Genomic DNA, 23,569 nt, shown 5'->3' with positions numbered 1-23,569 from the left:
ATGACCATTTAACAAGAAGCATGAGTTTTTCAAGGAGAACGACAACAGAGGCCAACCTGACCTTTTCCAGCTCAGGCTAACCTCAGCTGGAAACCCCCGTGACAGCAAAGGGGCCGCCGTCACGCTTGTGACTCCAGTTGCCTGGAAGGGCCCGGCAGGTACAGAGGCAATGAGGGGGCGGAGCTGTGTCTTATAACAGAGAGGAGTCCTTCACATCCTCCAAGAAAGCAGATCTTCCATTCTGCTTGACACCCACAGTCCTCTTGGCCTGTACTTTGCTTTTCTACTTTTGACAGAGACATAGACGGAAGACATAGTTCCTTTTCTTCCATTGCAGAAACGCACACGCATGTGGCACCTGGTCCTTGCCCTGATGCTGAGGCAGGGCACCTGGGCTGTGCACCCCAGCCTCAGCTCATGCTGACCCTGCAGTGTCACTGGCCAGATCCTCTGTCTGTCTTCTAAGAGCAACGAGGAATTTGGATTTTTCCGTGGAATCCTTTGTTTTGAAATGCCGGACACTTAGGTAAAGAAGGAAAATGGTCCTTCACTAAAGAGGGCAGAGCAAAGCCCTCGTGCTGGGCATGGCTGGCCCCCTGGCCCACCGGGCATCTCTCCCACCCGCCCACGGGGACACACCTCATCACGTTGTCATCAATCTGCATCAGGGACGTTGCTGTGTAGAGCCGGCTCAAGTCCGTGTCCTCCAGGCTCTGGGGTTTCTTAACATGGTCTCCAAAAAGGGCTTGCCTAGGAGGAGGCAGAAAACAAACAGAATTACAAGTGGGGGACAGAGCAGCACAGCAGAGCAGCTTCCTGCCCAGAGGCTAAGCCAGGAGAGGCGGGAGGAAGTCAGGAACACTGAGAACTGTCTGGCCTGTAGAATGTCCCAGGGGATGAGCCTGCACTGTTGACTCTTGGATAATTGGAGAGACAGGAACTTCAAAACCTTGTTTCCTTTCTCAGGGGCACCGAGACAAACAAAAGGCTGGGTCTGAAACTAGTAAATAGTACAAAAACCTGCAGTGCAGCAGGGAAGGGGACTCAGCATGGGCCTCTTTCTCACACCAGTACTGGCAGGACCCCTGCCCTCTATGAGCTGTTTATGTTGCACAACCAGGAAGGTAATGGTTAGCCCATTTAGCATTTGGGTAAATCAATAGCTCTCCAACACATTAACAAAAATATAGACACCTGGGGTTGGCACTGTGGCATAGCAGGTATACCCACTGCCTGCAGTGCCAGCATCCCTTATGGGCACTGGTTCATGTCCTGGCTTTTCCACTTCTGATCCAGCTCTCTGCTATGGCCTGGGGAAGCAGTGAAAGATGGCCCAAGTCCTTGGGCCCCTGCACCCGCGTGGGAGATCTGGAAGAAGCTCCTGGCTCCTGGCTTCGGATCAGCCGAGCTCTGGCCATTTGGGGAGTAAACTAGCAGATGGAAGACCTTTCTCTCTGTCTCTCCCTTTCTGTCTATAACTCTACCTCTCAAATAAGTAAATTAATCTTTTTTTTTTTTTTTTTTTTTGACAGGCAGAGTGGACAGTGTGAGAGAGAGACAGAGAGAAAGGTCTTCCTTTTGCCATTGGTTCACCCTCCAATGGCCGCCACGGCTGGCACGCTGCGGCCGGCGCACCGCGCTGATCCGATGGCAGGAGCCAGGTACTTATTGGTCTCCCATGGGGTGCAGGGAAGTAAATCAATCTTTAAAAATATACATAGCCACTTGTCCCTTCCCCATTCCCCCACCTGGGGGGGGGGACCAAAATCCACAGTTATTCAGATCTTTCATATAAAATGACATAGTATTTGCATATAATCTAGGCATATCCTCCTGTACACCTTAAATCATCTTTAGATTTTAATAACTAATATAGTATAAATGCCATGTAAATAGTTACACTATATCATTTATAGAAAAATGACCCCCAAAATTCTGTATGTGTTCAGTACAGATGCAACATCTGTAGGCCTAAAATCCCATTTTCAACTGGCTACTGGCTGAAAGGGGCAGATGTGGAACCTGCGGGTACAAAGGGCCAGTAATCATTAAGAAGAGCTACCTTGAGAGGATGGCTACATGGCAGGGGTCAGAGGGTACACGCCAGGCCTCCCTTCCCAGCAAGGACTCTGGACCACACTGTGGAAGGACTGAGTTTGTGTTTAGGTTTGGCCTCATTGAGGGAACAATCGATTACAGAAACTCAATGTTCTGGTTTCTATTTGTAACCTCTCCAAAGGAAGAGGAACACATTTCTTTAGCAATTTTTTTTCCTCTAAAAGATTATCAGGAAGATTCTATTATATATCTATGGGATAGAATTCATAGCTTCAAGTTCCCCTAAAGTGCCTACGTGCTTGACTTTCTGTAATTTCAGAAACATAACCACCCTCCGTGCACCTAAAGGACACCCCCAATTTGTAAAGAATTATGCGATGGACCTGCTGAACTAACTAGTGGCAAGATGGAGCCTTTGACCAAAATAAATGTTTTCAAGGAGACACTGGGCTGAGGCTGAAGTTGGGACCAGGAACTCAATTCAGGTTTCCCAGATGAATAGCAGAGACCCTGTTACTTAAGGCATCACCACTGCCTCCCAGAGTGTGCATTAGCAGGAAGCTGGAGTCAGGAGTGGAACTGGAAGTCAAACCCAGGCATTCCAATGTGGGACATGGGCATCTTAACCGGTTTCCTAAATGCTAGGTTAATCGCCAACCCAGGAGTCTCTTTTGATTCCAGTGAAGCAGACAGGTGGACACAGAACTTGGATTCCGGGGTCTAGCTTCACTCCTCTGGTACAAAATCTCAGCAAATCCCCAGACCCCTCTCTGCCTCAGCTGAGCCACACTCTGCCCAATGCCCAGCACACAGCTGCTGCTCAAACAAGAGCCACACGGAAATAGTTGGCTGTCCAAGCACAGGGGACACAAGTCCATCTGCCTGTTTTGAGGCCCCATGGATGAGCCTGGCCAGCACCATGAACCCCACCCTAGGAAGTCCCATCTGGGCTGTGCAGCCAGGACAGGCAGAAACACATTTTTTAACAATGGGGGGGGGGGTGCAGAAAGAGTAAGAATAAGAAACTGATCATTTATTAGACTGCTTTTCCTAAGGTGGTGCCCAAATCCCCTAAACTGTATTTTTTGAGTGCCCATGATAAGCCAAGCTCTGTGAGAAATAAAAATATGCCCAAGCCCTCCCGTGCTTCCCAGTGTAGCTCAAGGCACAAGATTCACACTGGGGACGCCACAGGAGGACAATCTGTGGGTGCAGGAGTGAGTTTTGCAGAGGTGGAAGGCCTGGGATGGGAAGCGGGGTGGGTTCTGCCAAGCAAGGGCAGAAGTCGCGTGGGAGAGACCAGGGGCACTTGAGCCTCTGTGTGGCCCACTCCAGCCGGGGGGAGAAGACATGGGAGATGCAATGACAACAATGATCCTACAGATAAGATCACCGCTAATATTCATTGAGGGCTACTTCTCAGAGAAGCAGGCACTGCCCTAAGCACTGGCTGGGCTGACCCTCTAGATGGTCCCAAGCAGGACAGGAGTGGATGAGGAAGCAGAGGATGCAGAGGCGCGAACCTCCAGCAGGAGGTGAGCATGTCATGCAGTCACACCGCTGCTTGGCCGGAATCCCAAGGGCCAGCCCCAGCAGAGTACTGATCCCCAGGCACAGCAGAGTACTGATCCCCAGCCCCAGCAGAGTACTGATCCCCAGCACAGCAGAGTACTGATCCCTAGGCACAGCAGAGTACTGATCCCCAGGCACAGCAGAGTACTGATCCCCAGGCACAGAAGCACCTGAAGAAGGCAGGTCACCAACAGGGACAGCCCCCTCAGGACTGCTCTAACTGGGGGAGAGAATGGTGTCTGAACGGTTCCTTTCTTGGATTTACCGGGAACCAGGGCTGTAGAAAGCACTTTGCTTCCAACTAAGTCACTCATGCAATCATGAGTGTACCCTCCACACCCCCATGCCCTCACCCAGCCTCCCTCCCCTCCCCCTTGGCGAAACGGGACCTCTGGCTTTTACTAACTCCCCGGTGAACTCAGAGAGGAACCGTGTGGTCTGAGAGTGCAGGAGGTGAGTACCTGTGGGACAGGATGATCTTCTTCATGTTGTCCGCCATGAGGAAGTTGTAGAAGCGCCGGCACTGATCCCACTGCATGAAGGTTTCCTGGGCCCTGGAAGAACCACAGCCAGAGTGAGGGATGTGGCTGGAGGGTGGGGACCCGAGGACCTTGCGGGGCCCTAGGCTGGTATGGAGGCTTTTTGTATAAAAATGTTTGTCTATTTTGATCTACTTGAAAGGCAGAAAGAGAGAGGAAATCTATCCTCTGGCTCACTTTTTAAATGCCAGCAATGGCCTGGGTCAGGCTGACATGAGAAGGTCAGAACGCCATCTGGGTCTCCCCCATGGGTAGCAGGGGCCCAGGTACTTGAGCCATCATTACCTGCTGCCTCCCAGGTGTGCTAGCAGCAAGCTGGACCAGAAGCCAAGCAGCCAGGACTGGACCCTGCATTCTCATATGGGATGCAGGCAGCCCGAACTATATTTTAACTCGCTGTGCCACACCCCACAGTGCTCGACCTGGCGCTGTGGCACACTCGACGTGTGGTGCTTACACGTCTGCCGAGAAGCCTGGAGGGAACCACAACAGTGTAGCTGAAGGTGATCTGGCCAGGAACCTCTAGGGCTGGAGCGGCACTGATGTTTGCTAGTGGCACTCCTGACACCCTCTTCCAGCACCACGGCTTTCTCGGGGCCAAGCTGCTTCAACTGTTGTGTGAACACTTTCTCTACTGGGCTTCCTACCCTGCAGGTAAGCTTCTCTGGTTTAATGACAGGAGCATGTGAGAACAGAGTGGCTGTGGGGCAGTACAGTGCAGGAAAAACCTGAACACTTCTTTTATTGCTTTTTGAGAGGCAAAGGATAATCATGAAATGACATCTTTTTTTTTTTCTTGTCTTCCCCTACTCTCTTTTTTTTTTTAACTTTTATTTAATGAATATAAATTTCCAAAGTACAGCTTATGGATTACAATGGCTTCCCCCCCATAACGTCCCTCCCACCCGCAACCCTCCCCTCTCCCACTCCCTCTCCCCTTCCACTCACATCAAGATTCATTTTCGATTCTCTTTATCTACAGAAGATCAGTTTAAACCTTTCCTGATTATCCTTCCAACATTGAAGGGGCAAGAAAACAGAAGCAGGAGAGGAGAGGCCAGCCTCCCTCCCAGGCACGGCTCATCTGGAAGACATCCGGCCTGGAGCCTGTGTGTGCCCTGCTGCGGGGTTGGTGACAGTACCCCTGTCTTTCAGAGCCCTTGTCCTGCCACCGCCCCTGCTGGGGCGAGAAGACAGCACAGCCAACCTTTGTGTCCTGGACTCAGTGGCCAGATTCTGCACCCACATTTCACCTGGGGTCTCATTCCCACGGTGGCAGCCCCGCCCTCCCCAGTCAATGCTCTCTTCCTTGTGTTTGAATCCAAATACAGGCTAGTGTAGGGCTCACATCAATTACAGCAAAACCCTCCTTCTGCAGATTTCCGAGTGTCCAGGTCTGATTCCATCCTGAGAATCAGTCAGGGTGTCACTAGGCCACACAGAATCCATAGGGCTCATCTTTGTTTTGTATTTTAAAAGGGTGGTAAACATGTAATATCAAATCTGCCATCTTAGCCATTCTGGAGTGCACAGTACATTCAATGGCTGTGCAGCAGATCCCAAAATGATTCCATCTCGCAGAACTGAAATTCCATACCCATTAAATAATAACTCTCATTTATCCCTCCTGACAATCATAGTTTCATGGTCACCTCCTCCTCCTCCTTTTAATATACATATTGACCACGTGACACATTTTTCTTGCTGCTTTAAAATAAAAACTGCCTGAATTTCCACTGAGTTGCTGCTTCACAGCTCACTTAACTACGCCCTGCTGGACACACGGGTCATTTCTAACGTGGCCCGGCTTCCAGGGAGAAGAGTGGGGCACTGACAGATACGAAGGCAGCACTGGGCAGGCTGGGCAGCTCAGGATAGGGCCCCGGCCTTGGAGGAAGAGTGGTAGAGCCTCTGCAGCCAAGAGCCCCGGGCAGAAGACTGGGCTGGCAGCTGGCTGCCCTTCAGGGACACAGCCAACCTGCACAAAGGTCATCACCTCCAGCCAGTTCTGCTTGACAGTGCAAGAAGCAAGCCATGTCCCAAGAGTCTGAGACTTGCTTGGTGGGCTTTGTCGGGTCCCCTGGGGTGGTGGGGCGAGGCAGGGAGATGGAGCACACCTCAGGGTGAGGAGGCTGCCCACCAGTCCCATTTTTCCTTATAAAAGTTTCCCTAAGGCCCTAAAGATATGCTGTTACAGAATAGATTCAAGTTCAAGGGTATGTACACAGCCTGTCATTTTTCTGGCACAGCGGGTAACGCCCTGGCCTGAAGCGCCGGCATCCCATATGGACGCTGCTTTGAGACCCGGCTGCTCCACTTCTGATCCAGCTCTCTGCTATGACCTGGGAAAGCCTCGGGGCAGAAAAGCTAAGTTGTTGCCTGAAGGCTGAATTCTATCCAGATTTTGTCAAAACTCCAGCAGGGTTTCCCCACCTTGTTTGGCTCTGATACAAATTTGCAGATTGTCCCAAGTTACTTTTGCAGCTCTTCAACTATAAACTTCAATTTCTGGAAGGCACAACTCTGCAGAGGGATTTTCTGAACAATTCTGTTTCCTTTTGTCATCAACTCATTCACAGTGTGGAGAAGACAGACCCTCTGGGCAGGGAGAGTGGCACCTGGCCCTGGCCTGGGGCAGCAAAGCCCTGCTGAAGAAACACCAGGAAGGAAGTTCAGGTGGCTGTGACCTAGCCACACTAACACCGCTCACTCAGCCAACAGCCCAGCTGCACTGGGGGAGACTGGAAGTGACCTCCTCACAAGCCCTCCACAGTCCTCCCCACCTCCTTCCAAAATCCCTCCACACTGGCCTGAGGAGGCCTTAGGCATGCACGTGCCTTGTGTGTAATATATTAGTAATGTGCTTTTGTTGGTTTGCAGCTTTGTAAGATCAGTCCTGCGTCATTAAGTGCTGCGGGGTTCCTGGACACAAACTACCTTTTACACCCAAATCGCAGTAAAATGCTTTTATCTTCCTCTCCTTGTCATCACTGACCACTTGTGGACCGCGAGACCGTTGAGCGCTTCCTTATGAAAGGATTGCTTTGCTCTTCCCCTCCCGTTTCCTGAAGCTCCACAAGGGCAGGGAGATTGCTTGCTCGGGCCTCCTGCTCCATTACCTTGGAGGGGACCCAGTGGAGGGAATCAATGAGTGAATTCATCGATTTCTGCCTCTCACATTCCTTTCTGGTCATTACTCATCGGATAAATTTATTAGCAAGTTCTTCATGATCAAGTTTTACTTGATTAATTTTTTTTAAAAAAGATTTATTTATTTCCTTGAAAGGCAGAGTTACAGAGAGGCAGAGACAGTGAGAGGTCTTCCATCCGCTGGTTCACTCCCCAAATGGCCACAATGGCTGGAGCTGCGCTGATCTGAAGCCAGGAGCTAGGAGACTCTTCTGAGTCTCCCACGCTGGTGCAGGAGCCCAACGACTTGGCCATATTCTACTGCTTTCCCAGGCCATAGCAGAGAGCTGGACTGGAAGTGGAGCAGCCGGGACTCAAACGGGCGCCCAAATGGGATGTCTGTACTGCAGGTGGCAGCTTTACCTGCTATGCAACAGCACTGGTCGCTCATTTGATGAATTAAACCAGGGAGTTAGGCTGAATCAGACAGCACAGACTCCCAGGGCTAGCAGGCAGCCATCCGTGCTGCAGGAACACGGGGAGGTCCGAAGCACCGCGTCGTTCCAGGGCGTCTGTGCCGCTCCTGCGTCCAGCACGTTCTAACATTTGAACTTGTTCAGCAGCAGCTACACTTTGCTAACTATAGCAAGCAGGTAGCTTCTCTCTGAGTCTTCATGCGGCTCTGGCTGTGGGAGGAGGTGAGCTACTGGAACGAGAAGCCAGAGGGAGGGGACCGCTGGGCACGCGGCTCTCCAGACTCAGCGGGGAAGGGTTTACCAGACAGGAACTCCTGTGTGGCCCCTGCAGAGGCAGACGGGCCTTCCTGCTCTGCCTTCGCATAACAGGAAGCATGTACCGTGGCCGCCATCGTCCCGATGCTGAGAGGCTCACTGCCCTTGAGCCTTGGTGAGGAACAAAAAAAAAAAAGGGTCATACTGGTTTAAAGTAAGGAAGTGTTCCTTATCCATTCAGTAGAGCTGGTTACACTGCTGAGGGCACCCGAGCCCCAGGGAGCACCAGCACAGCCAGGCTGGTAGTGTCTCCGACTGGCCACCAGCTCCCGCATAGGGGACGGCACCATCTTTGCCTGGATGTTAGATCTCAGGGCTCTCAAAAATAAAGTTGCCTCTTTTTTCCCTCATTGCAGGAGGCTGACGTGACGATAGGTAATTACACATAGGAAGCTCTTGGAGGTCTCAAGGAAGGGGCTGTGTAGACTATGTTTCTAAGATGCAGATTCCAGTTAGTTCCTAGCTGGCTGGAGTGCACAGCCTTAGTTTGTTAACTGAGCCAATTAGGTGCTCTTGCCAACAGCAGATGGCGCTACCGCAGCAAAATGCAATGAAGTTGCTGTCAACCTCAAAGATTTTTGTGCATTGGAAAAACAAAAGGAAAACCAACTTGTGCTATATCCTCCTATTTATCAGATTCAGAGGTCTATGAACACAAGGTCAGCGCTCACGGCAAGTCCAAAGCCATTGCTTTAAGAAGGAAATCTGGTGATTCCAATCCCAGGGACGAAAACGACTTGCTGAAAGCACCAGTTGCCAGGCGAGGCGAGAGCAGGTGAGGGCCTCGTGCCTCCTGGCCCCTCCAGGCCCTGCTCCCTTGGACTGTGTGATGGGCTGGCTCCGTGCTCCCCTCTCCCTTAGCCCATTGATTGGGCAGAACAGGCTTTGGTTACCTCTGCTTATACCTGGCTTTGAGCGGGGAGCTGACTACTTCTAGTCAAGGAAGATGTCCTTTCAGCTGGCTCCCCCGAGTGTCATGAGCAGGGTTCCGAAACAGGAAGATGAGGGGCTCGCCTAGCTCTGCAGTGTCAGGCCCGGGGAGAGACAGCTGCACTCTCCCAGCATGATGGCAGCTGAAGGCAGCTAAACGTCACAAGTCACCTCTGAGGTGTGTCCCGCATGCAGATTCCTGAGGGCCCGTGCCTCAGAATTCATGACTCACAACCTGCAAGGGCTTATTCCTGACATGACACCCAAGTGATTCTCAGCTAAGTGGGACGGTCAGGAGTTCACCAGCCTGTCCACTGCGGTCCACTGATCTACACCATGGAAGAGGAGGAGGAGGTGATGATGAAGAACAACTACTGACTGATACTCCGTGTGCCAGGCACTGTTCCAAGCGCTTCCAACACAGTAGCGTGACCCTCACCATGGTGCCATGAGGTCTACCTCGGTTTATGTTTGTATCATCCCCTATCACAGATGGGCCCTAGAACCCAGGAAGGGTCTCCCCAGGGAGGCTGTTCCTGTTGCTGTGGCACGTTTAGATCTCCCTTTCTGCCCGCTCTGAGCCTCACGGGCAGAGGCCGACTGCTGGGCCCACGTTTGATGTGTGGTATCTGGACATGAGGGAGGAGTCCTTGAAGGTAAGGACACTGATAGAGTGATTCCTACAGGTGCCTTCCCTGGGACTCAGCTCTGTTCTCCCATTAACCTAGGGTTGTGCAAAACTCCTAAAGCACGGACAGCCTGACTCATCTCCCAGAGCCTGCTGGGGAAACAGCAGCTGGGAAGGGGGGCTTTGGCGTATTCAAATACAAATCTGAGCCCAAAATGCAGCTGCACATCCTAGGCTTGAGAGGCCAAAGAGGGTAACTGCAGGCTATGATGTGGAAGCAAAAGAAATTGAACCCAAGGCCTGCATATTTCTGCTCAGTTGGCCACCATGTCCCCTGGGCCATGTCAGGTGTGCTGGGGCGCCTCCTTGAGAGCCTGCTGGCAGGTGGGGAGCACTCACCTCAGGGCGCTGTACCCCTGGCACACGCTGACGCAGCACAGGACCTTGTCTTGGTTTGCCTGCGTCTCCCCCAAGTATTTGCACACGATGTTACCACCCAGGCTGAAGCCCACCACCACCAGCTGGGTCAGTGGGTACATCCTCTTGATGTAGTTCACCATGGCTCCAAACTCCCACGTGCAACCTGTGGGCAAAAGGGTGTGGCACTCAGTCATTTCAGGTGCATAAATAAATACTGGAGAAAATGTAAGCTGGAGGGTTATGAAATAGGCACCAATACAAGAGGGGACTTCAGAAAGGTCATGGGAAATGCATATTATGAAAAATGATGCAAAGATGTCAACATTTTTTGTGATTGCCAAAAAATAAACTTACTTTTTTATTTCATTTTCCATGAACTTTTTTTTAAAAGATTTATTTATTTATTTGAAAGTCAGAGTTACACAGAGAGAGAAGGAGACGCAGAGAGAGAGAGAGGTCTTCCATCTGCTGGTTCACTCCCCACATGGCTGCAACGGCCAGAGCTGCGCCGATCGAAGCCAAGAGCCAGGAGCTTCTTCCGGGTCTCCCACATGGGTGCAGGGACCCAAGGACTTGGGCCATCTTCTACTACTTTCCCAGGCCATTAGCAGAGAGCTGGATCAGAAGTGGGGCAGCCAGGTCTTGAACCGGCGCCCATATGGGATGCTGGCACTGAAGGCAGCAGCTTTACCTGCTATGCCACAGCACTGCCCCCCCCCCCCCATGAACTTTTTGAGGTCCACACTAAGACAGCCAGGGTGTGCGTGAGGGTGCATGTTCATAGCAGATGTAGTAAAAGCAACAGCAAAAACCCTTTGGGATTAGCCTCCTAGGCTACAAATTGGGATACGAAACCCATGTGTACAATGATTCCTGGGGTTACGGAAAGTAGCCAGCGGATGTTATTTACTGGATCGTTTTGTCAGTGTTGGGAGGGACGGAAAGAGAGTTGAGTCCAGAGGGACAGCCAGAATGCTCTGTGGGATTACAGCAAATGTTCTTGATGACGCAGGAACAGGGTGCCAAGGGAGGCAGACCATTCAGAAATACACAGAGGAGGCCTCTGAACAGAAAGGTGTTTGGGCCTGCTTTGCCCATGGGAGATGAGCTCAGTGAGCGCCCCCTGGGAAGGGAAAGCCACGTTACGAGTCGGCAGCAATGCTTAGAGGATGAGGCTGAGGCCAGGCACAGGTGGTGTGGGAAAACTCAACGGAGAGAGCTAGTTCAAGAGCTGGAGGCCACACCCCCATCTAATCCTATCAACCCACCTGTCAATCAGACTATGTAACCACTCCCCTTTTCAAAGCTCCTAAGAAGCTTGGTGAAGGGGAGGGCTCCCTCTCTCCTCTCTCCCTCCCCCTTCCTCCCTCTCCCCCTCCCACCCTCCCCTCATGGATGCGGGAAAGCAGGGTACGGAAGTCACTTTCTACCATTCCTGGCCCACTCTCCCTTAATAAGGCCCGCGTGTTCCTGTGCTTTCTTCTCATCCCCATAAATAAACCTTAGCACGCTGCACGTCGTGTTTGTGCCTGTACTTAGAATTCTTCTCTAAGTAAAAGGCAAGAGCCTGAAATAGGACTTTGAGCCTAACCTAGCCCACAACACAGGGACTCATCACATCTTCTTAAGGCCCAGCCCCAGACTGCAGGGAGCTGATCTAAAATAAAACCGAAGAGGGAAAGTGAGAGGTGTTGGCAGGAGGCACATACACAACAGACCGGGTTTACAGCGGAGACGTGAGCTGCTGACCTTGGCACCAGCTCTGACATCGCTCCTGCAGGTCAACAGCTGCTTGGCTAAACAGCAAAGCCTTGGGCACACGGCTCTCTCAGGCTGGGGCAGGCCCTTGCATATTTGTCTTCCCTTCTAGGTGGAACGCAGCCACGCCAGGCAGCACGGCCACATGCAGTTCTCTAACTGCAGCTGGCACAGAATCACCTGGAGGTGAGGTTGGAAGCAGGCATTCCTTATTATTCAGCTACAAAGAAGGATGAAAGTCTACCATCTGCAGTAAAATGGACACAACTGGAGGGTATCATGTTGCGTGAACTAAGCCAGACCCAGAAAGACAAATACTGCAAGTTCTCCCTTATATGTGGGAGCTAAAATTTAGAAACTAAACAAAAAAGAAATGTCTGGCTGTATCAGCTTTATACCTTTGTCAAACCAATGGTTAAGAATGCTATACTACTATAGTGTTAATGATCTGTGATTACTTTCAAGTTTATGTGTCTGGGCAAGATGATCATTTTTCCATTCAGTTACTGTTTATAGCCATCGTCTATATTCCCATTAAACTAGGGTTTTTTTGTTTTGTTTTGTTTTGTTTTGTTTTTGCTTTTTGCTGGTTAAACTTCTTACTTGGCGAAGTAGCAAGCCTTTTTACTATAATGTAATTTTAAAATATATTATTTCAAAAACTAAAAAAAAAGTAGAAGGAAAGTGGGTGCGAGGAAGAGGGGGAGGGAGGGACAGAACATCATCATGTTCTTAGAAGTCTACGTACAAATCACAATGAACCTGCTAACACTAATTAAACATTAAAACCAAAAGGTATGAAAAAGATAAAAATATAAAAACCAAGTCTCCTATTTGTCTGTCTCCTGCACCCGGCAAAGACTGGCCAGTTCTGCAGGAATTCAATAAAAGAGTTGATGAACTTAGTGTATTCTGATGAAAAAGCCTACAAATGGGTCCTGGTGAGGGGCTCCAGACGGAACAAAAAGCTAGGCCAGAGGCAATGTTGGATCTTGAACCTTGGAATTTGAAATGCCAGCCTTGCACCTCAACTTTGGCCAGATTCATCCAAGTTTCTCTTTTTGATGCAGCGGGCAATGGGAAGAGTAATGTTATCTCTAAATGCTGGGTTTAAAACAGGGAGCAGGGATAAAAACTGCACTCAGCCGATAGCACCGATGCCCAGTCACACAGCACACAAACACTCAGAAATCCCAGCAGGGACATTTACTCATCTCCTCAGGCCACGAGAGGCCTCAGGGGAGCGGTCTGGCCTCAGGGCTACGTGAGGGAGGGGCTCTGTGGTCAGGCTGCTGGGACATGCCACTTACTAGCTTCGGATGCTCCCAAATTGCCTCTGCTGACAAGTAAGCCTTGAGGCCCTAGGGAAATCTGTAGCTCCCAGGCTCCCTGCTGGAGGCTCGGAGCTACAGGAATAAGATGGGGCCTGGGAATGTGTACTTTTTAAAATTTTATTTATTTTTTTGGCAGGCAGAGTGGACAGTGAGAGAGACAACGAGAAAGGTCTTCCTGTTCCGTTGGTTCACCCCTCAATGGCTGCTGCAGCCGGCGCATCTCGCTGATCCGAAGCCAGGAGCCAGGTGCCTCTCCTGGTCTCCCATGCGGGTGCAGGGCCCAAGCACTGGGGCATCCTCCACTGCCTTCCCGGGCCACAGCAGAGAGCTGGACTGGAAGAGGAGCAACAAGCAACCAGGACAAAATCCGGCGCCCCGACCGGGACTAGAACCCGGGGTGCCGGCGCTGCAGAAGTAGGATTAGCCTAGTGAGCCTCGGCGCCGGCTGAGAATGTGTACTTTTAACGAACTCCCCAGATGAGTTTTATCATGAGGGACCTTGAATAAGTTACCAAACCACACTGAGTCGTCTGCACATCTGTAAGATGGCAGTATCAGTGGTAAACACCTCACAGTATTGCCTGGAGAACTGAATTAGTTGATAAACATACACAGGTCCAGAACACACTAAGCGTTCAATGTTTATTTACTACTGTAACTGATTAGAACTCTTTTTTCTCTTAAAAATATCATCTAAGTACACCCATGTTCACAACAGCAGCCAAAAAGTGGAAGCAACCCAGGTGTGCATCAACAGATGCACGGGTAAACAAAGTGCGGCATATGCATACAGTGGACTATTACTCAGCCTTAAAGAAGGAAATCCTCACATGTGCTACAACATGGATGCACCTTGAGGCCATCAAGCTAAGTGAAATCAGCTGGTCACAAAGAGACAGCTGCTTGTATGAGGTCCTGAGAGGGGTCAAATGCGCAGAGACCGAAAACAAGGGCAGCTGCCAGGCTGGGAGGAGGGAGAATGAGGAGTACACAGGTCCAGCTGTGCAAGATGAGCAGCGGTCTGGAGACCGGCTGCCCAACACCGTGAGCACGCGGCTCAGCTGTGTACTTCTAAGTGGTCACGAGGGTACATTTTGGGGGTATTTCACCATGTTAAAAAATAATTTAAATAAGGAATTGCAGCTTAACACTTGAAAAGACCATTTTCCTCTAGCGCCATGTAATTCAACCTGACTGCACCTTGGGATGCTGTTAAAAACAACAAACAACGCTCTAATTAAGTCAGAACGTGTGGGGATGGGTTCCAGTGACACTGCGCTGCCACAGGATTCCCAGGTGACATCAACATGCAGTCAGGGTTGATTTATTTATTTATTTTCATTGAAAGGCAGAGATATAGAGAAGAGAGGGGGAGAGAAAGAGCAAGACAGAGATCTTTCATCTACTGGTTCACGCCCCAAATGACTACAACAGCTGGAGCTGGGCCAGACCGAAAACAAGAGCCAGGAGCTTCTTCTAGGTCTCCTATGTGGGTGCAGGGGCCCAAGCACTTAAGCCAAATTCTGCTACTTTTCCAGGTGCATTAGTAGGAAGCTGGATTGGAAGTGGAGTAGCTGGGACTTGAACCAGAACCCATATAGGATGCAGGTCTACCCACACCCAGGACTACAGAGGATGTGGGGTAACAGGCACCCTGATGCGCCCACTGATTAGGGAATACATACTGGCACAGGCCTTGGAAGGCAATGTGGTAACATCTATTAATGTTTCTTAAAAAAGCACAATCCATTTGTCTATCAATTCCACTTTGGAAGGGAATTGTTTTATACTACAGATTTACTTGTACATGTGTGCAAAGATGTGCGTGCAAGAATATTCACTGCAGTGCTGTTGACAGCAGCAATGGATTGTAAACCTAAATTTCCAGCCACAGAGGACGAGTTAAATGAAGTTCTCCACTGCTGTGGCAAGGGAGCACCAGAGTCTGCTCTGCTGACGTGTGTGACTCTGCTGTTTTCCTGAGGGACAGAAGCAAGGGGCAGTGGGGAAGGCACCAGCTCCTGTGTATGCCTGGGTTACAGAGCGATTATATGTGCATACAGATTTGACCGAAAGCTTCCTGGAGAGAACTATGGGCCTTGTTAGTAAAATGGTGCTGTCTTATCTGTGGTGCCATCTATGCCTCGGACGCCATCTTAGGCCCTGGCCCCCATTGCCACGTTGCACAGTAGGCTTCGGTCCTAAGCCCCATGGCCCAACCACTGGTGTCAGCGCCATCCCCACCTTAATGGGATTTGCTACTCCTATTTCCCTGCCCTTCCCCTGGCAAAGGTTTAACAGGACCTGTTCCTGACACATGTTCCCTTTTGACCTCTCTCTCTTACGCTCTCCTAGCCTCTCTTACCCCCCACCCGCCCCGTTGGGCTTTCCCCACCCGATTATAAACTTTTCCTCTAACTTCGGTGTTTGGTGTGTTTTGTGGTGGCCTTACGGGCCTAGCACGGGAGGAAACTTATTCATTGGTTATAGAATTTGGCACTGTTTGAATGTTTTTACCATGTGCATTCATTGCTTTTCCAATAAAAATCTAGCCAGTTAAAAAACTTAACAAAAAGTAAATTAAAAAGATGTTTAAATTTCCTTAGGCTGGTTTTGACTATGCCAAAGATGACTAATATCATTTTTGCTGGAGCAGTGGTTTGTGCTAGGGACATTATTTGCCTGCATAAGAAATGATAATAGGGCCAGCGCTGTGGTGTAGTGGAACAAGCTGCTGCTGAAGATGCCGGCATCCCATATGGGTACCAGGTTCAAGACTCAGCTTCTTCATTTCCAATCCAGCTCCCTGGAAAACCAGCAGAAGATGGCTCAAGTGCTTGGGCCTTTGCACCCACGTGGGAGCTCCTGGCTTTGGACATGCCCATTACCTCTTTATATTTTGTACTAACACTGAAGGAGCCCTAGTAGGTTATAAAGTCCATAAAGCAAAGCTATTCTTGATCTTGATCACCATTGTATCTGTGAGGCCAGGGGTTCAGTGGGCACCCAGTATTATTTATATGAATGGATGAAGAATGGAGACACTAACTTCCAGGCTGTCTGCTAGGAACTCAAACACACACGAGGCAGTAGATCTCCAGGTATGAAGTGACATCCTCATTGAGTGAATCTGCAAGAGCACTGGACTCTGTACCCGTGTGTGAGCTCAAAGCCCAAGTCCGTTTGCCCTGATCAGGAATCTCCATAAGCAATAGTACTACAAGGATTCATTGTTAAATTATGAAAAGTCATACTTTTTTAAAAGAGATAATTATTTATTTGAAAGTTACAGAGAGAGAGAGAGAGAAAGAGAGAGAGAGAGAGAGAGAGAGAGAAAGAGGGAATCTTCCATCCACTGGTTTACTTCCTGGATGGCTGCAATGGTCCAGACTGGGCCAGGCCAAAGCCAGGAGCCAGGAGCCAGGAGCCAGGAGCCAGGAGCCAGGAGCCAGGAGCCAGGAGCTTCTTTCAGGTTTCCTATGTGGGTAACAGAGGCTCAAGCACCTGGGCCATCTTCTGCTGCTTTTCAAAGGTGCATTAGTAGGGAGTGGGATCAGAAGTGGAGCAGCTGGGTCTCGAATCTTGCACCCATATGGGATTGTGGGTGTCACAGGCAGAGGCTTTACCCACTACGCCACAGTGCCGGCCCCTAAAAGTCTTACTTTTTCCCCATCTGAGTCCTTTTAGATTCATCTGTCTTTACTCAGGTGCAAGACTGAGACCCAGAGCAGATGTGCAGATGTCACTGGGGCAGTTACAAAACACAGATTTGCTACACTACGGAGGAGCAATTACAGCTTAATTATGCAGGCACTTTGGGAGCCTCAGTTTAATTAAATCTAAACACATCTAGATACAAGGCCAGTCCTGCCTGAAGCTGGGCAAGCTGCTGAGTTGCTTCCTCTCCAGGCCAGGGGAGGGCAAAGACTCTTTCTGTCTGTCCGGTTCCAGGACCAACCTTCTGGGAGGAGGCCCTGGCGCTGGTTGTCAGTAACCAAACACTCAGCGACTGGGAGCCCTCTCCGTGGCCTGCTTTACTAAGATCTCTGGTAATCCGTTTTCTTAATACCAGGAGGATTTTTAATGAGGTTCTATGTATTTAATCCTTATGGGATTAGCACCAGTAACAAGATTAGGAATCTAATCTTGCTGCAGCCTTTTTAAAGAGAAGATGAAATATGAGACGGCAGCCTGGCCTTCGAGAGATGAACACTACGGAGCCAGAGAGGCAAGTTGCCGAGAACAGGAAAGACCCCTCCCTCCTTCCTGTGCCGTCGCCTGTAAAGAAGGAGGCAAAGGCTGCCTGAAAGCTACTATTTCAAAACCCATTTCCCCAGACATTAACAACTAAGCAGGTGAACATACAGGGGCCCAGAGACAGAGTGTTCCTTGTGGATGGAGACTTTGCGTCATGGGCCTGGCACACGGTGGGTGTGCCCCACATTATGTAGGTGGGCCAGAAAGAAGTCTGAATCATGTGGAATGAATGCACACAATACAGGCCAGCGTGACCGTGCAGGGCACAGTAAAGAAGCCCTCCAACACCTTTCCCACTAAGTTTAAGCCAAGAAAAAGATGCGGTCAGGCTAACAACATGGCTTGCGGACAGGTGGGCGGCTGGAGGTCTCACAGCCGGTCACTTGCAGAGTAAGAGTACGTGAGTCATTAAAGCCAAGGGGAAGTTACACAAAGCTGAGTCACCCAGGAAGAAAACAGCTGTAGAAATAAAGGGAGAGCCCTCTTGGCCTGTTGTATTCTTTGGCTTTGTCTTTACTTCTGAAACAAAGATTTTCATGAGTGAGTGTTTTCAGCTGTGCTTCCCCAGGCAGGGAGGCCGAAAACTGCCCTCCTTTGGCTGAATGTTTAAGCATTCAGTTCTCATCCTGGAAGCGCATAGCTTCGCACTGCTTCTGCACACTTCTGCTCCGGACGCGACTCCTCCCCACCTTCCCTGCAGCTCCTGGCCTGACTCCCAGCGGATGATCTTGCTAAGAGGCTTGAGCTTCTGAGAGTTCACACCTTCACTCTCAGGTTCTCCTTCTTCGCCCGCCTCTTCCTCCTCCCTTCCCATCATGCCATTTCTGCCACGGTAAGACTGGACTGTTCAACGCAAAGGCAGCACGACTCATAGCTGTTGATCTGGGATCATGAGTCCGATCCAGTCTGAGTCTGCATCGCTGAAATGGCAGCTACGAGAAGTTCATGGAAACATCCAGGCTCACGATTTAGTCAAATATAATAAGATACTGAGCAGTAAAAACCAAACAGAAGTTCCTTAAAAACCACTATCTACAACTCCTCATGGTGAGAAGGTTTGGATCGTGGGTGTTCTCTACTTCATGCAATAGGTCAGGTGGCCCCAAGTGAGGAGCCTTCAAAATATTTATGGAAAATGTGATTGTGGAAAGCCTATGCATGGATTTCAAAAATTATTTGCCCCTAAATAAACTTTAAAGAATTATTTATTTATTGAAAGGCAGAGTGAGTGGGGTGGGGTGTGTGTGTGGGGGAGACTGATTCCATATGCTGAATCACTTCCCAGATGGCTGCAATGGCCAGGACTCAGCCAGGCCGAAGTTGGGAGTCAAGAGCCAAGAGCCAGGAGCCAGGAGCTTCTTCGAAGTCTCTCACATGGGTAGCAGAGACCCAGGTACCTGGGCTATCTTTCACTGTTTCCCAGGCCACTAGCAGCGGGTTGGACTGGAAGTGGAGCAGCCGAGACACAAAGCAGCATCCATGTGGAATGCTGGTTTTGTAGGCGGTGGCTTAACCCGCTACGCAACAACACTGCCCCCCTACATAAACTTCTAATTCCAAATTTTCATGAAATTTTTTGAAGTACCCTGGTACATCCTAATTTGAGAGTGCCTTAGGAGTTGTTCATTTATTTATTTATTTTTGAGCCCAAGTCACTGCTGCCATCCCTTGATGCAGTTACTTTCAAAGTCCCCATTTACTTTCAAAAGGGTCCCAGTCGGAACACTAAATTATGCAGTCACCCCAGGCACAGAGCCTCCTTTCCTTCTAAAACTGAAATGCAAGGCAAAATGTTTTAGACTACTTTAAGATAGCTATATGTATTTATATTTAATAATACATATATTATAATATATAATATTTAATAATATAATAATAATTATATATATATATATAAAATCCCTGAACTCCACTCAGTTGGACACTAAAGAACTCTTCTTGCAAGCAACAGGATATAATACTATGATTTCAGGTACTTCCTCTCAGCTTGATGTCTAAGGCTAGAAAGTCAAGTGTTTAGGAATAAGGGAAGGGCCTACTTCCTTCACTGTTTCAACTTGCAGGAAGAAACAATTTAAATTCCTGTGAGACCATTTTCAATCCAAGTGCCCCAGGTTAGTGTTGCTCATGATCCTAAGGGGACTCAGTCACTTTATGTGATCAAAGCCAGGAGACTTTTATTTCTTTCATTAAAAAAGTATTATTTATTTATTTGAAAGACAGAGTGACAGAGGGGTAAAAGAGACAGATATCTTTCTTTCTTTTTTTTTATTTTTTTTATTTTTTTTTATTTTTTGACAGGCAGAGTGGACAGTGAGAGAGAGAGACAGAGAGAAAGGTCTTCCTTTGCCGTTGGTTCACCCTCCAATGGCCGCCGCGGTCGGCGCGCTGCGGCCGGCGCACCGCGCTGATCCGATGGCAGGAGCCAGGAGCCAGGTGCTTTTCCTGGTCTCCCATGGGGTGCAGGGCCCAAGCACCTGGGCCATCCTCCACTGCACTCCCTGGCCACAGCAGAGGGCTGGCCTGGAAGAGGGGCAACCTGGACAGAATCCGGCGCCCTGACCGGGACTAGAACCCGGTGTGCCGGCGCCGCTAGGCGGAGGATTAGCCTAGTGAGCCGCGGCGCCGGCCTCTTTCTTTCTTTTTAAAAATTTATTTATTTATTTGAAAGTCAGAGTTACACACAGAGAGGAGAGGCAGAGGTCTTCGATCTGCTGGTTCACTCCCAAATTGGCCACAACAGCTGGAACTGGGCCGATCTGAAGCCAGGAGCCAGGAGCTTCCTCCCAGTCTCCCATTTGGGTGCAGGGGCCCAAGGACTTGGGCCATCTTCCACTGCTATTCCAGGCCATAGCAGAGAGCTGGATCAGAAGAGGAGCAGTCGGCGACCATATGGGATGCTGGCACTGCAGGCGGCAGCTTTACCCGCTATGCCACAGCGCCGACCCCAAGAGACAGATATATTTCTTTTCTTTTCTTTTCTTTTGACAGATATCTTTCAATCATTGGTTTTACTCCCCAGATGGCCACAATGGCCGGGGCTGAGCCAGGGTGAAGCTAGGAGCCAGAAACTGCACCCATGTTTCCCATGTTGGTGGCAGGTCATCTGCTGCTGCCTTCCCAGACACATTAGCAGGAGGCTGGATTGGAAGCAGAGCCGGCAGGACTCAAACCAGTGCTACAATCTGGGATGTGGGCATCCCAAGTGGCAGCTTAACCCTCTGCACCACAATGTCGGCCCCTATTCTGTTCATTTTAAAACAAACACAGGCTGGTAATCTCTGGTTGTCAGTTCACTCCTTGGCTGGTAGGTTGGATCCAGCTCTCCTTTGCCCTGACCACGAGCACTGACCTATGGGGACAGGACACTTGAACAAAGAGGAGGAGCAGATGTTTCTTGAACTTATTGGTCCCTGACATCACTGACAAAAACACTCACACTGCAAACATCAGGGCTAGAAAATCAATGAGGAGGTCAACAGAGAGTAAGCCAACATGTCTACTGCTGCGCTGTTCCAATGGAAGATTAGGCTCTTCATAATAAACACACTTCCAGATACTCTTCAAGAGCTCTCCATCTTTGTTTCCAACTATCATTTATTGATCTCATTCGTATGCCAGGTTGGTACCTGGTCTGATTCAGTACAGTACTCTATTTCCATAAGATATGTAAAAGACAATTTGTTAACAGTCAATCTTCTTGGTGCCACTAGTCATCCTAATGGGCTTACATTTTATTTCTGACCAGAGTGGCTAATGTCACTTAATATAACTTCTCAAAACAGAAATATTCAATTAATCTGTGGGGGCTGGTGTTATGGCACAGCAGGTAAAGCTGCTGCCTACAGCGGTGGCATCCCATATGGGCGCCGGTTTGAGTCCTGGCTGATCTGCCTCCTCTGATCCAATCCAGCTCCCTGCTAGTGGTTGGGGAAAAGCAGCAGCAGATGGCCCAAATGCTTGGGCCCCCATCACCCATGTGGGAGACCTGGAAGAAGCTCCTAGCTCCTGGCTTCAGCCTGGCCCAGCCCTGGCTGTTGCAGCCATTTTGGAAGCAAACCAACAGATGGAAGATCTCAATCTCTCTCTCTCTCTCTCTCATTCCACCATTCAAATAAATAAATAAATCTTACCCAAAAAAAAAAAAAAAAAAAGAAAGAGCAAAAGAGCTGCCTCTGAATGTAGAAGCCTGTGGCTGTGTGCCTGAGTTTTGTGACCCAACCAGCTGTGGCCTGGATGCCAATAGTGAAGGTTGTACAGCTGGACAGCAAGAGTACTGCATCCTTTAAAATAACCACCAGGGCCTGGCCATTCTTTTTTTTTTTTTTTTAATATTTATTTATTTTACTTGAAAGTCAGAGAGAGAATATCTCCTATCTGCTGATTCATTCCCCCAATGGCCACAATGGCTGGAGCTATGCCGATCAGGAGCCAGGAGCTTTTTCTGGGTCTCCCATGCAGGTGCAGGGGCCCAAGCACTTGGGCCATCTTCTACTGCTTTCCCAGGCTGTATCAGAGAGCCAGATCAGAAGTGGAGTAGCCAAGACTTGAACCGGCACCTACGTGAGATGGTGAGATGCCAGTGCTGCAGGCATTCTTTAAATTCTTTACCCACTACGCCATAGCGCCTGCCCCTGGCCATTCTTTAAATAGAGCCATAACTCAGAGTGAGCTTACAAAAAGAAAGAATTTTATGCTCAACAAAAACAGGTTCTCAAATTGGCCCATGTACAAGTTCACAGGAGGTCAAACTGTATGATGCTGATGTAGAGGCAGGGGTGTTGACCTTTCGAGTAGCTTTTGTTTTTTCTAAGTTGGCTCAAAGAAAACAGAGTTAGAGTGAAGGACAAATAAAGACAATAATCGGTGTCATTTTCTTGTATTTCCTGGACTCCATGCCACACCCTTTCATATTATTGGCAATTTTCTAAGCAGCCTTTCTCAGTTAGGTATTCCAACCTCCTTAGCTTGGCCTCTGAAGCGTAAGTGCTTCCTGAGTAGGCCTTTCCCGAGCAGATCCCGGTGACAGACCAGGTGCAAAAGGTTAACAAAACAAATCTAGCAATAAAAGGTATGACATGCAGGCAGGCATTTGGCACATGGTTAAGGCACTGCTTGGGATCATCCTGGAGTGCCTGGGTTCAAATCTTGGCTTCACTCTTGATTCCAACTTCCGGCTAATGTGCACCTTGGCAAGCTGCAGATGATGACTTAAGTAGTTCGGTTCCTGCTGTCCATGTGGGAGACCTGGATGGAGCACTGGGCTCCTGGCTTCAGGCTAGCCTAGACCCAGCTATGGCAAGCATTTGGGGAGTCAACCAGTGGATGGAAGATTCTGTCTCTGTCTCTGCCTTTCATGTAGGATAAAACAAAACAACAACAACAACACACACACGAAGATCTGGTACCTGTCTCTGAAAAGACTACCAATGGTTAATACTCTTTTTATGCAAATTCAACCATGTGAGACTGTCACCTCTCCCCTGTCCTAACTAGAGGTGAGCTGCTCTCCACAGACAGGGAACTTCCTGAAGGCAGGGACTCCAATGCACCCTTGTGTTCCCATAATAGGACCTGGCCCCAGCAATGTCTAGAAGATACTAACGAGCAAAAGATCAGACAGAGGCCACACCTACCAGGCCCATTTCTGTGGCTCAGCAAGGCTTTTGGAGGATCTCTGGCTTTAAATCTAAAATGTATCTGTCTGGGAACTATTTCCTTCCTCCACGGAGAGGCCCTAAAGCTCAGAGGCTTGACCTCTAGGACGAGCCGCCTGGACTGCCTGAGTTTGAAACCGGAACACCCACTCATCAGCTTGGAGGAAGCCACTCAACCCTGGGCCTCAGTTTCCTCATCTGTAAAAGTGGGACAACTGATTCAACAGCATAGAAAGTCCTCGTCACAGTGCTTGGCACACAACAAACCACGATAAACACACTGTGAATAACAGCAGCCAGTTAGATCACTACCACCCAAAGTGGGGAAACATCATTTTAAATGCTGAAATATCCCCCTGCTCTTTTCTGTTTGCATGGACAGTATCCTAAATAGGAAAAACCACTACAACACAGGCAGTCTTGAGTTGGGAGGTTAATCACACAATGTGAAGGCTGCTTCTGCTATATTACAGGTCCCATGACCAAGGCAAGGTGC

The 23,569-nt window shown here is 49.4% G+C and overlaps 1 protein-coding gene across 1 annotated transcript in view; it reads right to left on the bottom strand.

Moving 5' to 3' along the window:
- ABHD2 (abhydrolase domain containing 2, acylglycerol lipase) overlaps positions 1–23,569 on the bottom strand; it is a 119,705-nt gene that overhangs the window by 12,022 nt on the left and 84,114 nt on the right. Inside the window, exons 6-8 of the mRNA XM_070054523.1 lie at positions 10,047–10,230; positions 4,092–4,184; positions 640–750 (exon numbers count right to left, since the gene is read on the bottom strand). Coding sequence (XP_069910624.1) covers positions 640–750; positions 4,092–4,184; positions 10,047–10,230 — 388 coding nt within the window. The remainder of the gene's footprint in view (positions 1–639; positions 751–4,091; positions 4,185–10,046; positions 10,231–23,569) is intronic.

The sequence above is a fragment of the Oryctolagus cuniculus genome, chromosome 12, assembly GCF_964237555.1.
Source record: "Oryctolagus cuniculus chromosome 12, mOryCun1.1, whole genome shotgun sequence".
In the NCBI taxonomy this organism is placed as follows: Eukaryota; Metazoa; Chordata; class Mammalia; order Lagomorpha; family Leporidae; genus Oryctolagus; species Oryctolagus cuniculus.
This window is presented reverse-complemented; position numbering and strand designations above follow the sequence as displayed.